Source organism: Larimichthys crocea, chromosome XIII (genome assembly GCF_000972845.2).
Source record: "Larimichthys crocea isolate SSNF chromosome XIII, L_crocea_2.0, whole genome shotgun sequence".
NCBI lineage: Eukaryota > Metazoa > Chordata > Actinopteri > Sciaenidae > Larimichthys > Larimichthys crocea.
The window spans coordinates 15,165,479-15,179,472 of NC_040023.1; the positions used below are offsets into that span (position 1 = coordinate 15,165,479).

A 13,994-nucleotide genomic window follows, 5' to 3' on the forward strand; every position below is an offset into this window, starting at 1 on the left:
TTCTAAAAATGGATCCACTTCTCAAAATTTTGTGTCTGCACCACAGAGTCCTAATAGATTTGTATTCACTGTTATGCTTTTCTCTGACTCAAACTCAAATCTGGATTTCATTTTGCAAGTTTCTAGAATAGAAGCTCAAACATCATTTGCAGCAGTCCCAAAGATTAGTCACATATTTACTCCCCTCAGTATGCAAGCAATGCATGAAAACATGAAACAGGAAGACGGCACAATGACTGGGTATTTATACCCGTCATTAAAACACATGGCATAGGTGAAAGGGTTTTGAGGTTATGATCTCTCGGGGGAGTGTTATAATGTATCGCTTGCAGTGTTTGGACTGCTGCTCTCTAGTTTCCTTTTCCCCTCAGCAGAGATGGAAAAAAGGAACACAATTCCTCTTTGATACAAAGAAACAACTTTGTACTTCTTTTCTTTGATTGGTAATTAACTCCTCCCGTGACATCCAAACCAAAATATCACAGCGCTTCACATAACCCGAGGGCACAGAACACATTGCAGACAGGATGATGACAGCTGTGAACAATATTAGACAGTCACAATCACACCATCCACCTCTGTGGATTTTAACGGTAATGGCTTTAGAAAGCTGGCACACATGGAATGACTTGCAAGTTCTGGCAATGCGACATTGCAATCCTATTTGTCAGATTTTCTGGGGAAGTTATTTTGTGATGTAAAAAAAAAAATGAAACACTGGTCATGTGGTGATTAAACACGATGATATTGCACACTGACTCCTAGTGGGATAAAGACTAGAGGATCCACAAGCACAGAGGTGTGGGGGAAGAGTCCAAATGAAAAACATACGCTCCAGTTGCATGACTAAGCCTCCTTGGGCCTGCTGGTTTGGAGAGGGGGAGGATGGGGGTAAGAGGGTGGGTGTCAGGGATTGTGGGGAGCAGGGGGGAGGGAGCTGGGTCAGTCAATAGTGAGGTAAAACGTGTGGTGGGAGGGGCCGACTTAAAGGCAGCAGACAAGCAATCCAGCATAGCACTTTCACTTTGAGCCGACTGAGGATACACAGAGTGAGTAGTGGCCAGAGGGAGAGATAGATAAGAGTAAGGCCAGTGTCTCTCCTTTTTCATCCATTAACCAGTTTCGAGGGAGAAAGGAGTGGTTCAAATTAGGTTGTTCAGAAAGATTCTAGGTCAGTGGTGAGGAGGGGAAAGGGAAAGAGATATTTTTTTAAAAAACAAACAAAAGCTTACATAGGGAAAAGGCTGCAGCCACTCAGGCTTAAGTGGGGAAATCCAAAGTGGCGTGAGAGGATAAATGAGGCATTTTTTTGGGAAATACCAAAGGAACTCAAAAGGAAGGAACGTATAAGGGATGTCCACAAGGAGACTACGTATCAGGCTGTAAAGGAGAAGAGACACAGCAACGCACTCTGTGTCAAAGCCCTCAAGAAAACCACAGAGGAGGAACTTTGCCTTTCACAGACTGATACAGAAAGCCATCTGCAGAGTGATTGCTGTCAACAAGAGAAATGGAGAAGTGTCCATTCTTAGAAAGATAAAAAGGATGTCACTGCCAGGTAAGACACAAGAATTTAGAGCATGTTAATGCCTTTTGGTAAACTTTATTTCCACAGCCTGTCAGAAAATTAAGGAATATTAGAACAGGTTATTTTATAGTCAAGTTTAATGTCTAAATTAAATTTGCTGTGTCACTTTATAGTGTTAAAATACCATTTTCGGTGTCTAAATTCATTTAGACCTGTTGCAACAAAAACAACAACAACATGTATTCTTGTTTGTTTTTTGTTTGTTTGTATTTTTTCTTTGCAAATACATGTATGTTGTAAATGAGGCAGGAAATGATGTAATGTTCCTTCAGAGGCATACAGTTTGTGAACAAGCTACAAACCACAGAAAGTTTCCTACAATTATCTGAATGTGTTCTGTCTCTTTCTTCCTTACTCATGCTTAAAACAGTTTTGCTGTTGCTATCACTCTTGACTGTCCAGTGTGGTGGTGGATGTGACTTTGAATGGCAAAGTGTGAAAAACATTCAAATGACTATCGACTCCAATCCGACTGGATTTGTAAGTTACAAAAACTTTTGATTTTATCGAAAATTTTGTGTTGTTTTGTGTATTTTTTGTTGTTTTTTTTAAGAAAGTGAAAGACATCCTTGTCCTGTAGTGATGATAGTTTCTATTTTTGCCTGATGAAATGTATTTACTACACTTTAACGAATACAAGCACTCGTTAGGTGAGATAAGCGATGATCAAAGGGGAAGAAGAAGTGAGCTTATCTTGTCTTGTCATCTGATAAGATATCAACTCACAAACGTTTTTTACAACTTGAGGTCATCAAACATTGTGTAGCAGTATCTCTGTTGGGTTGTTTTCCACATAAATGATCAATCATACATTGTTCTTGCCAAACTCATAGCTCAGTAATCATTACTGTATGATTTCTAACTTATTTCATCATCTTTTGGTTTATTCTCATCTTTTTTTCTCTCTCTTTCTTTTCTCTTCCAGCGGACCGTATTTCCCAAGGATTACTATGTTGTGCACCACTACACAAAAAACATGCTATGTGACACTGATCCGGTGAGTTCCTTATCAGAGATAAAAGGGGAAGTGATGTGCAATAAACTAGCCGTACATCTTGAAGTCTTTTTGTTTCTTTAACAGGATATAATCATTAACCTTTATGTAATCTAAAAACGGGCCCCGCAACTGCTACTGCTGAGTCTTGCTTGTAACTGAGTAATTAATGTGGTTCCTGTGGTGATTTGTCACATGTGTTTTGTTCACTCAAACTTAACTTTGGGGTTGTTTTGTTGTTCTGCCTTTTCGCTGCAGTGCTGTGTATACCCTGCAGCAGTAGTCCTCCTGGATTCCTGGCAAGTCCTACTCAGAAACCTTTGGGATGAGCACATAAATCACTCCTTAATCCTCGACCTGAAGCAGACACTGGATAAAATTATAAGAAAGAATAAAAATACAGAGGTGGGGTTTCCTTTTTAAATATATATTGTTGTTGTTGTTATACTTTAATAGAAGTTCAAAAGACATCAAGGCCAGAACTATCTCTGGTTGTTTAACATGTAATTGCTGCAATAATATACTTTTTTGTTTCAAACAGTACTTTTGTAAATTTCTTACCTTCTGTTGTAAATCTTTTCCTTGTCACAGAGCTTCATGGAGGAGACGGACCTGGCTATGTTCCCCACGTTATCTTCCTCTCCTGAAGAACTCCTCAACCTAACATCAGAACTTTTCAAGCGGTGGCTCGACGTTGGATGCTCACCTCTGATCGAAACTTGCATCCTGCCCACTTTGCCCCCACCTGTGGAGAGGAAGGACTACGGCCCATCGAGGGCCAGACTCTTGACCACCAGAGCTATCAGTGAGAAGGAAGGACAGCCTGACAAGCTGATGGACAGTACACAGCCCTCATCCAACAGTGGTCCTCCGTCCTTTTCGTATTACTCTCCTGTCTGGAGCCCCTTGCTATTCAGACTCTATTGGTGGCTGTTGCCATAGTTACTAAAGAAAAGGATCTTTTCGATGATGCACACAAAATGCAAGACATTTCCTGGCACTGAATGTTTGTTTTCTTATATTTGTGCGTGTGTGTGTGTGTGTTTTAATGCAGTAAGCTTTTGTTAATATGAAGTGATTTGCACCGGTTGCATTTAATGTCCAAAAATAGTTCACATAGCTATCACTGTCCCAACAGCAACAACTGATATCACACATATAAACGTATAGCCATCCCTCTCTGGAGCAAGCCACAAGCTCCAGCTAGCTATGCTCCTTATGCTAACTAAATGGATGCTGAGCAAGCCAATGCACATAAGACATCATCTGTTGATGTGGAATTCTGTTTACAATGATTGTTATATAAGTGTAAGATATTACAGTCTATGAGCGTCTACTTTTGTACATAATTGTAAATTAAAACATTTAGATATACACATTGTTATTGTGTTGTGATGTAAAAAAAATAATAGCTTTTTTTTTTGGTTTAACTTACCAGGGTATGATATCCCCAAAGGTTGTAAGCTATATTTATTGTGTTGTAAGGGAAGGTAACTAAGTACAATTTTGAGGTACTTTACTGGAGAATTTCCATTTTATGGAGGGAAATATTGTAAATCTGGAGTTACTGGTTACAGTTATGATGGAGTGTTACACCAAACAGTAAGTCAATAAAATTAGCATCAATGCATCAGCAGTACTAACTTAATGAAGTTATAATGCATTCAGTACTTATCGTTTTACTAACAATACTTTTACTTTAGTATAATTTGACCTGTAACACACATGGCATTGCTATTTTTTTTGCTTCAGTAAACAATCTGAGTATTCCCTCCACCGCTGTTTGTCAGTAATAACAATTGCATACTTGTACTTTTGTCTGTTGTCCTAATAGAGATTAGATTTTGTTTATGGTTTTGCAATCCAGCAGAACAGAGAGTCCTCACACTCGTATGAGCTCAACCATCACTGGCCGACTCACTGTTTTTTTTTTTGTTTGTTTTTTTTTAAAGAAAATAGAAAGACTCCTTCCCAGTTTTGTAACTCTGATATATAAACTAAAAGATAAGTTGCAGATGCGTGAGGAAAACATGCTGGATTCCTGAGATGTTCTGACTTCTGTAAGGATTTACACAAGAAACAAAAGTGCACTTTTTGGTGTTAGCACTTGCCCCTGCATGTACACACCCACGCATGTAACATGCATCATTGTCCTCACAGGATCCTCCTTCAAGTTCCATAATCCTTAAAGCACAGACGTCCCCCCTCTTCTTTCTTTCCTTGGCCACTATGGGAACAGATTTTTGGCTTTATTGACCAATTTTTCCACTGAAATTTATGACATAACTTGAATGTTTGGTACAAAAGTAATACAGCATGAGTACAACATTGCAAAAGAGTTAGATAATCATAGTGCTGGAAGACATTTTTGGCAAATTATGCCAAAAAAAAAAAAAAGATTTGGCAGTAAGACATGGAGAAATATTCAAGTACCTGTTACTGGCAGATACTTGAATATTTCTCCATGTCTTGCTGCCAAATCTAAGATTTCCTTACAGTGGTAGTAAAAGGGGCCAGTTTCAGTACCAGCCTGTGCTACTAAATGACTCACTATAGGAGCATGTCGATCCTGACCTTAGTCAGTACATGACCCTCAGAAATGTGGATATGATCCATGTGATTTCTAAAACAAATGTTCCCCTCCAGGGGGGAGATGAGGGAGGACAGTCCTAATCCACCTAACCGCATCGTGATATCAGGACAAATTAACATTTATTGTAGTTGTGGCAATTTCCGAGACAAATATTTGCAAGTCTGATTTTTCCTGGCAGCGGGGACCCTAGCGCCAGAGGAGCCAGCTGAATTCCCGTAAATGGGGGTGGGAGAGAGAAAGGGGAGAGAGCGAGTGAGGCAGCCGGAGAGGGGAGGAGGGGTGACGGTGCAGCGTGCTTAAACCACGTGGGCGCTCCAGCAGCATACCGGAAGTAAGCAAACTGTGCCTCTGCTGCCAAGATGTCTGCGCCCGATGAAGACACGTTTGCCGAGGAAAGAGACGAGATGGAGGAGATGGACGAGGCAGGCAGCGACGACGACGAAGGAGTGGACATGGAGGAGGAAGGAGCGGACGGAGAGGGGGAGAAGAAAGTGTACGTGCCCGGGATTGAGCCGCTTCAGCCCGGAGAGGAGCTGGAGATGGACCGCTCCGCGTACCGCATGTACCACGAGTGCCAAACAGGCGAGTTAAAAGTTAGCTGTCATGACTTTATAACACAGATGCAAGGCGATTTTAAACAACTTTGTTTTATGTTCAGGAGCTCCATGTTTGAGCTTTGACATCCTGAGAGATGGAGATGGAGACGGCAGGGAGCAGTTCCCTCTGTCCATGCTGGTCTGTGCGGGCACACAGGCGGACACAGCTCTGAGCAACAGGTACAAACATCCACACAACTTAAAGACAGCTTCATAAGTTCAGTGTGATCAATGCTGTTGTTGTTATTGCTGAGAGACCAAAACATCCGAGTCATCACAGTCACATTGCTGAGATGCTGAGATGGTATCCAGGCAACAAGAAGTAAAGGTGAAAAGCACATACACACAAGTACAACATACTTAAAGGGCCAGTGTGTAACATTCAGTGCCATCTACCAGTGAGGTTACAGATTACAACTGAGTACCCCTCGCCTCATCCCCTTTCAAGCGTATAAGTGAAAAATGTGAAAGACCATATCAAGAGTCAGTGTTTATTTTGTCCATTCTGGGCTACTGTAGAAACATGGCAGACTGCGTGGAAGGGGACCCGCTCCCTCTCTACATACAGGGTAATTAAAACATACTTATGAATGTTATATTACATTTCTGGCAGTAGATTTGCCTAAATCTCGCACACTGGACCTTTTTTAAGGACAGTTTTGACATAGTCTACTTTTACTGTACTAATAATAATACAAAAGAAGATGATGAACGTTATTGATCCCTCAATGGGGAAAATATGTTTTCACTCAACATATAAATGCAAATATGGTTGATTGATGGGCAGACACGTAGCGGTGCCCTGGGAGCAGTTAGGGGTTTGGTACCTTTCTCATGGGCATCTCTGCAGCTACCAGTCCGTGCTCCATACTGTGTTAATGCTGGACTTGAACTAGACAATGTCTGGTTCCCAAATCAAGTCCCTATGGACTGAGCTGCTGCTAATATAATCGACAAATAAATCTGATATATTATTATAGATAAGATAAGACTTAATGATTCTCAGGGGTAAATCCACAACATACCCAGCATGTACTACAAAACTGAGCTAGGCATTTTAGTGTTCATATGTGTGGTATTTACTCAGTTTGAGAAACTCCACAATCTCTTTCATTAGCTTTAAAGTTAGTTGGCTGGGACTATAAATCATCTCTGTTGCAGGTCATTACAAAGAGTCGGACTACTTGCTGTGGTAGTAAACTGGGTGCCATTACATATAGTCGAATCCGACCTGTGGCTCTTTCCCACATGTCATTCCCCATCTCTCTCTCCCCACATTCCTGTCACTCTTCAGCTGTCACTATCAAGCTTGAAAAGGGCAAAAAAAAAAATGTAAATAAAGGGGGAAAAGTACACTTCATTTTGTCTCGTTTCCAGTGTAAACAAACTACATACAAACATGTCTAGAGTCACTGTGTAGTGTGGACTTTGGATGCTGCGCACTTTGGTGAGCTTGCATGATTCCCAGCATAGCACCGCCCACCTTCACCTGAGGTCCATGAGCCAAATTAAGTCCTTCAGCAATTTAGCAAGTAGCAATACTGCACTATTAAAATACTCCATTACAGGTGTCGTTTAGCTCAGTTGGTAGAGCAACCGCCCCCCTGTACAAAGGCTCAGTCCTTGCTGCGGCGTCCCAGGGTTCAAATCCAGCCTGTGGCTCTTTCCCGCATGTCATTACCCATCTCTCTCTCCCCACATTCCTGTCACTCCTCAGCTGTCTCTATCAAATAAAGCTAAAAAAAATATGTTAAAAAATACTCTATTACATATAAAAGTCCCATATACATTATTATAAGAGCCTCTGGAAAGTGAAACCATAAAGTTACACCAAAATTGTACTTAAGAACAGTTTTTGAGTAAACAAAGGTGTGCTAAGTCAATCATTTATTCTAGTTTCTAGATTACATCATTTGAGATATGGTGTTTAAATACTCCGTTAATTTCTCTCAATCAGTTATTAATTAGTTGGTTAATTATTCTTTCACCCCTCAGGGTGAACAACTTGATTTCTCTGTCATGAGCTTAAATCTTTCTCAGACTGCCAACACTTATCTTTATATTAAAAACATGTTAAGTTGAAATCTTTAACATTTGTAATGAAACTCTTTGTTACTGTTTTGTTAAAAGTAGATGAACAGTTAAGTTGCTGTTCAACAACTATTTAGACAGTGTTGCATATATACCTAGCTCTTTATATTATAATTTTAGAGTATGAACAATGCTAATAACTGATAAAGGTAATGAATAATGTGTTTTCCTTACAACACTTTCCTTTCCTTACTGCTTACATGCAGTGTTCAAACAACTGTCATTGTACCCACACCTAATACACAGGACAGTATTTTTTGTTTCACTTCTGTTTTGACATCCAAACAACACAGAAAGAGTTGGTTCTTTGCCCTTAAAGGGAAAAAAAGATCAAATACTTGATAATAATAATTTTGTGTCATACCGAAACTTCTGGAATCTGGCATGTGAAAGCAGATACCAGACAAGATGGTGGTTTCTGCAATAAAGCATAACAAACTGTACACCACTGGCGCAAGACATGCATAATTTCACTTTCTTGCAGACTTCTCGTCATGCGCATGCACAACCTTCACGGGACAGAGAAAGAAAAAGAGGAAGAAGAAAGCAGCGATGAAGAAAGTGATGACGATGAGGATGACGAAGATAAAAAGCCACAGATGGAGCTGGCCATGATGCCTCACTATGGAGGGATTAACCGCGTCAGAGTATGTTGCGTATCTTTTTTTGGGCAGATATAGACGTATATGCACTAAGCCTTTCCTAATCATTGATTTTGCCTCATAATCTTCCAGGTGACTCGGCGTGGAGAGCAGTCATTGGCTGCTGTCTGGTCTGAGAAAGGACAGGTAGAAATATTTGACCTCCAACCTCAGCTGGAAGCCGTGCACAGTGCTGCTGCTATGGCAACTTTTGTCAAGCAGCAGAAAGAAGCCACGGCTCTCTTCAGCTTCTCAGGTCACATGACTGAAGGCTTCGCAGTTGATTGGTCTCCTACAGTACCTGGTAGGTGAGGCTTTCACATGCAATGCAAACCTATTTTGTAACATGAGAGGAACAGTCTGTACGCAATGTGAAGTATTTGTCTCACCCTGTGTCACCCCAACCTCAGAGATTTACGTGTTTAATTCCCAACTTAGTCGCCAACCTCCACGTTTGCTGGTTGTTTTAGCTGATAAATGAAACGATGCCCAGACATCTTTAAACACTTTCATTCATCCACATACGAAAAACAAAATTCCTCTATTTGGTTGTAATCCCATTTAAATGAAACCTGTGTCATTCTGCTAAATATGAAACAGCCCAACAGAAAACAGGACTCGAATCATAACCTCCTTTTTAAAATGGAAATAATGTAATGGATAGCAGTGTTATAATTATAGAGGCTAAAATGTGCCGAACCACAAAGAAGAAAAGTGGAACAAATTGGGTGCGGCAATCCAGAGGGGGACCCTCGTCATGACTGAGTGTGTAGAAGGTGTTGGCACAGAATAAAATGGAGAGAAAAAAAGAGCATGCAGGAACAAGAAGAATGGGATTGGAGTCAAATATTTTAAGACTTTATCTAGTAATAATGTAGTAATAACAAATATGTGTATCTATCAACCAAAAACCCGTGTGTTAATAAAGTTTGTACTTTGTTAACAGGTCGTCTTGTCAGTGGAGACTGCAAAAAGAATATCCATGTTTGGGAGCCACGAGAGGGAGGGACCTCATGGCAGATTGACCAACGGCCTTTCAGCTCCCACACCAAGTCTGTGGAGGATCTGCAGTGGTCACCCACTGAAGCCACGGTATGTTTGTAGGAAAATAGTGATGTAGTAGGTCAGACTGAGGAGCTGTAGTGTGCGGAACGGTGGCTCAGTATTAAGCAAGCGTCTAGGGTCCTTTCACCCAAAACCCCCATGCATTTTAGGATTTGACATGCCTGGTATGTTTCCCCCTGACCCCTGACCGCAGAGCTGGAGTCTCCTCCCTGATCCTAAATAGTCAGGATGATTCAAATGTTAAGGGTTCATTTTTCCACAGAGATTAATCATGTCTAACTGAGCTCACCAGCGCTGTACGGGGGTTTAGATGGAAGAACAGGTTGTGTTGAGGACATGAATGATTGGAATGAACAGACTAAAATATTTAAGTTATATGTTGTCTTAGTGCTGTGGTATGTGGATCCTACAGCCTGATGGTTAGTGGTTACCTTTCTGCTTTTAAGAGTGTACACTGTGTTTTGTTGGACTCTTGAGACTCAGGCTAACTGGTGTTGACTGTAATTTCTCAATCCAGCGAGGATTACAAGAAGCATAAATACAAATTATAAACACGGAAACTATCACACACTAAAAAGAAAAACACTAAATATTTAAATACAGTAGCTACTGTATCAATTAAATCTTGTTTCTTGGTTCAAAGCTCAGAGTGTGTTCTCTCGTTTGCCACAGGTTTTTGCATCTTGTTCCGTGGATCAGTCTATTCGGATCTGGGATATCCGCTCCCCGCCCAATTCAATGCTCTCAGCCAACGAAGCTCACTCATCGGACATCAACGTGATCAGCTGGAACAGGAGCGAACCATTCATCCTGTCAGGAGGGGATGATGGGCTTCTGAAAGTATGGGATCTGCGACAGTTTAAGGTAAAAAAACAAACAAACCCAAGAGTAAACAGTTTGATTTACAGATCTGTAATCAGTGGTGTTATTAGAAAGAAAGGTGTTCTGTTAAAACTTGTTAATGCATGATGATGATGATGCATCAGTGTGTGCCATTTGCAATAAAGAGCAACAAAACGAACAAGCACTTATTGTATTACATCACCGGACCATCAACGCCTTCACAGTTTGGCTGCCACGCCTAATTAATAACATTTGTTCCACAGTATGCATGTTGCACAATAGTCTGTAATTACACCTTCTGCCTAATGCAATAATCCATTTTTAATTGGCCAAAAAACTGGTTAATAAATCAGTGTTCATATAAAGATTGTTGCTTCTGTACTTTAGTCACACCTCTTGTTCTTGTTCCACCCGCAGACTGGCCGGCCTGTGGCCAACTTCAAGCAGCACAGCGCTCCCATCACATCTGTGGAGTGGAGCCCCGTGGACTCGAGCGTGTTTGCCGCCTCGGGAGCGGATGACGTCGTCAGCCAGTGGGATCTGTCCGTGGAGTCGTGCGACGTGGGCGCCAGGGTTGGGGGGGTGAAGGACTTGCCCCCTCAGCTACTGTTCCTGCACCAGGGTCAGTCGGAGATCAAGGAGATCCACTGGCACCCGCAGATACCTGGTGTGATGATCTCCACGGCTCTGTCAGGATTCAACGTGTTCAGAACAATATCCGTGTAGTGTTTGAGAGCGTGTGTGTATGTACAGTGTGTGTGTGTGTGAGGGAGAAACGGATGATTTTTGCATTTACACAAGTAGTACACATTTAATGTGTAAAGAGCAGTAAACCCTATTGTGTTTAATAATGTACATAACTCAGCTGTGTAGGTAATGTTCTTTTTTGGACATTTATTGGCCAACATAGGCGCCATACGGTCTCATCTGTATGTTTTACAGATGTGTGAACTATTTTAGGCATTCTCTGGTGCATGCTTAAAAATAAAGTGTTTAAAACTATTCTTCTGTTTTCTTTTATTAATGTTTTAAAGAGAGATCGGTCTGCAATAATATAAATGGGAAAGTTGAGGCTTGATGTGTTGCCCAGGAGTCATTTCCAAAGAAAACAAGTCAGTCAAGGCTGAATATTTTAAAATCCCAATATGTTTTATTGTTTTTCACTGTAATCTTTATTAAACCACAGGATAACACACGTTTAAACCAGCATTTTTCAAACAGATGAGCTCAATGCTCTCTCCCTTTTACAGCATTATGAAATAAAATACTTTTTCAAAAGTGTTATACAAGCAAAAAAACATGTACAAAATACACCGCTGGTCCTGATTTAAAGTTGACCTTTTAAATCCCATGATTGTCTTAACATTTTAGTATTATAGTCCAGCCCCACAGCCCTGAAGAAAAAGCTTTGGTAACATGCTTAATAACTACAAGATGAAAACAGATCTGAACTCACACTGAGATTTGGCATGTGACAAATTCACAGTAATTAATCATACACAGGATATCTTTGTTTTCTGACTCTTTTGAAATCATTTTTAAAGCTTTAACACCAAGAGGAGACAATAAACATGCAATATGAGAAATAACTATTAAGACATTGATATGGCACAGGGTACAATAATGTAAGCATATGGCTTAAGGCACTATAACATAAAGTTCAATAAACACAACGCCTGTTGTGTGCATTTTAGATTTTCCACTGAGCATTGGTTTCATAGAAAAGCTTCCAGGTGAATGAAATAAATCAAAGTGCTACAAACCTTTCACCTTTGACATTGATTTTTAGGATCATAATGACAAATCTTTTGCAAATCTGCATCCGTTACCCTAATAGATCAAACATTAAATGCATTTTCCAGTTGAGCAACATCGTCAAACTTTCAGTGAGTCTTGGAAAATCCAGTTTGCATACTGTTAAAGCCTCCCATTCAAATGATAGTGAACTGACGAGATTAGGAAAATACAGTATACTTGATTTACTTGACAGCAAAGAGAAACCATACTGATCCCCTATAGACCAATTTCATCATCAAACTCATCTTCAAATGTGTAGCCCCGTCCTACTTCCTCCTCTTCCTCCTCCGAATCAGTCTCTGAGTGGCAGCTGTCGACCCTCCTCCTGTCCAGTGAGGTGACTCCTTCATACTCTGAGCTATGTGACGAGGCCGGGCTAGGTGGCAAATCTACTTTGTGATTGGTGAACTCGGTTTCACCTCCACTTACTATGCTCTCGCCCCTCGTTGGACTGTGACACGCCAGCTGATCCTCATCCTGGAAGTCAAACCCTTGACCCTCTTCCTCTTCAGATGCTTGGCGAATTATCTCCTCTCGCTTGTCACTGAATCGTACTTTTGGTCGTAAACCCTTTGGCTTGATCCCATTCCCATCTGGTATCCTGCCATCTTCCATCTGGTTGCCATCTAACCCAACCAAGTTTTTCCCGTTCAGCTCGTTCTGCATGTTCACAGACATCTCCGTGGCACCTTTTCCCGGCTTTGCTGCAACTGAGGAAGCGCCACTTTTGGGACTCAACACAACCTCCTCATTGGAGTCAAGCCCCAAACCGTCCATCACCCCGAGTACATCCCCCAGCATAGACGGGCCTAGATCCAGGTCCAGGTCCAGGGTGAATGAAGACACTGACTCAGAGTGCTGAAGCTCATTGTTCTGTGGACTTCCTGGAGCATCTGTATAAAGATCACTGTGGTCGACTGCAACCTGAGGGTCAGCAGCCGGCGACATCCCTGGACTACCCGTATCTGGGCTGGCTGGGCTGGATGAGCTGGGGCCAAGAGTGGACAGGAAGGAGGTGTCCCCAAAGGCATCACCTCCCCTACCAATGTGCATGGTGTGGCGAAAGTCACCCAGTGGTGCCGAGATCATGGTAGGGTCCAGGCGAGGGGCCCGGGATGATTTGTGCAGTGGCATGACTGTAAACAAGGACGGGAAGAAGAGGGTGAATTTATATTTATATATGATAGCATGGAAATAACATTTATGATAGAAAGCAACCGAAAAACTGGAGTCCCAATCCTGCGCCCTGATAAGACAGAGCAGCGTCAACACCATGTTGTGCAACACTGAAAGAAACCAAATGAGCATTTTGGCACTGGTGTGCGGCTGTAAAGGCCATGCTGAGACTTGTACTTGAAACACACTCATGCAACGCTAGCACATACTTTTCTCTACCCTCAGGGGTGTGTGTGTGTGTGTGTATGTGGACAAAAACAAGACAGTAACTTTCTGTACTATAAAAAAAAAAGTGAATCTTTGACAATGGATCAGTTTGATGGACATTTCACCATGAGACAACTCTTGCTGCTGGGCACAATAATGCAACATTTGAGGTTAATAATTACAGTATCTTTACAGTCGGTTGAAGCCAGTATCATCCTGTAAATGTGATCAGGCGTGACAGTCACCTTCATTACTTTTTCTGAAAACACATTACTGATTAGAGAAATCTCTGTTTTTCTGTGCCTGTGTGTCTGTGTGTGTGAGGGAGGGGAGGGGGCTCACAGGCCTACCCCAACACTCAAGACTTTACAGTCATAATTAAAAGTACATAATATAAATTATT

At 41.4% G+C, this 13,994-nt stretch overlaps 3 protein-coding genes across 4 annotated transcripts in view; 2 read left to right on the forward strand and 1 right to left on the reverse strand.

Annotated features, from left to right (window-relative positions):
- Nucleotides 1-903: 903 nt before the first annotated feature.
- On the forward strand, nt 904-4,356 carry zgc:174888 (uncharacterized). The gene is made up of 5 exons (XM_010744326.3): nt 904-1,558; nt 1,959-2,068; nt 2,514-2,585; nt 2,841-2,987; nt 3,174-4,356. The coding sequence occupies exons 1-5, from the start codon at nt 1,546-1,548 to the stop codon at nt 3,522-3,524; spliced, it is 693 nt and encodes a 230-aa protein (XP_010742628.1). The 5' UTR covers nt 904-1,545; the 3' UTR covers nt 3,525-4,356.
- A 1,116-nt stretch (nt 4,357-5,472) lies between these two features.
- grwd1 (glutamate-rich WD repeat containing 1) overlaps nt 5,473-13,994 on the forward strand; it is a 16,146-nt gene continuing 7,624 nt past the window's right edge. Inside the window, exons 1-7 of one of the 2 annotated variants that reach the window (XM_019253453.2) lie at nt 5,473-5,757; nt 5,834-5,951; nt 8,347-8,509; nt 8,597-8,807; nt 9,450-9,595; nt 10,241-10,432; nt 10,829-11,175. In XM_019253453.2, coding sequence (XP_019108998.2) covers nt 5,535-5,757; nt 5,834-5,951; nt 8,347-8,509; nt 8,597-8,807; nt 9,450-9,595; nt 10,241-10,432; nt 10,829-11,137 — 1,362 coding nt within the window. In that variant the 5' untranslated portion in view covers nt 5,473-5,534 and the 3' untranslated portion in view covers nt 11,138-11,175. Of the gene's footprint in view, nt 5,758-5,833; nt 5,952-8,346; nt 8,510-8,596; nt 8,808-9,449; nt 9,596-10,240; nt 10,433-10,828; nt 11,414-13,994 lie in introns of those variants that run through there. The other variant, XM_019253452.2, reaches the window with a different exon arrangement.
- Nucleotides 11,540-13,994, reverse strand: part of cdc42ep5 (CDC42 effector protein (Rho GTPase binding) 5) — a 2,821-nt gene continuing 366 nt past the window's right edge. Inside the window, exon 2 of the mRNA XM_010744323.3 lies at nt 11,540-13,344. Coding sequence (XP_010742625.2) covers nt 12,425-13,342 — 918 coding nt within the window. The 5' untranslated portion in view covers nt 13,343-13,344 and the 3' untranslated portion in view covers nt 11,540-12,424. The remainder of the gene's footprint in view (nt 13,345-13,994) is intronic.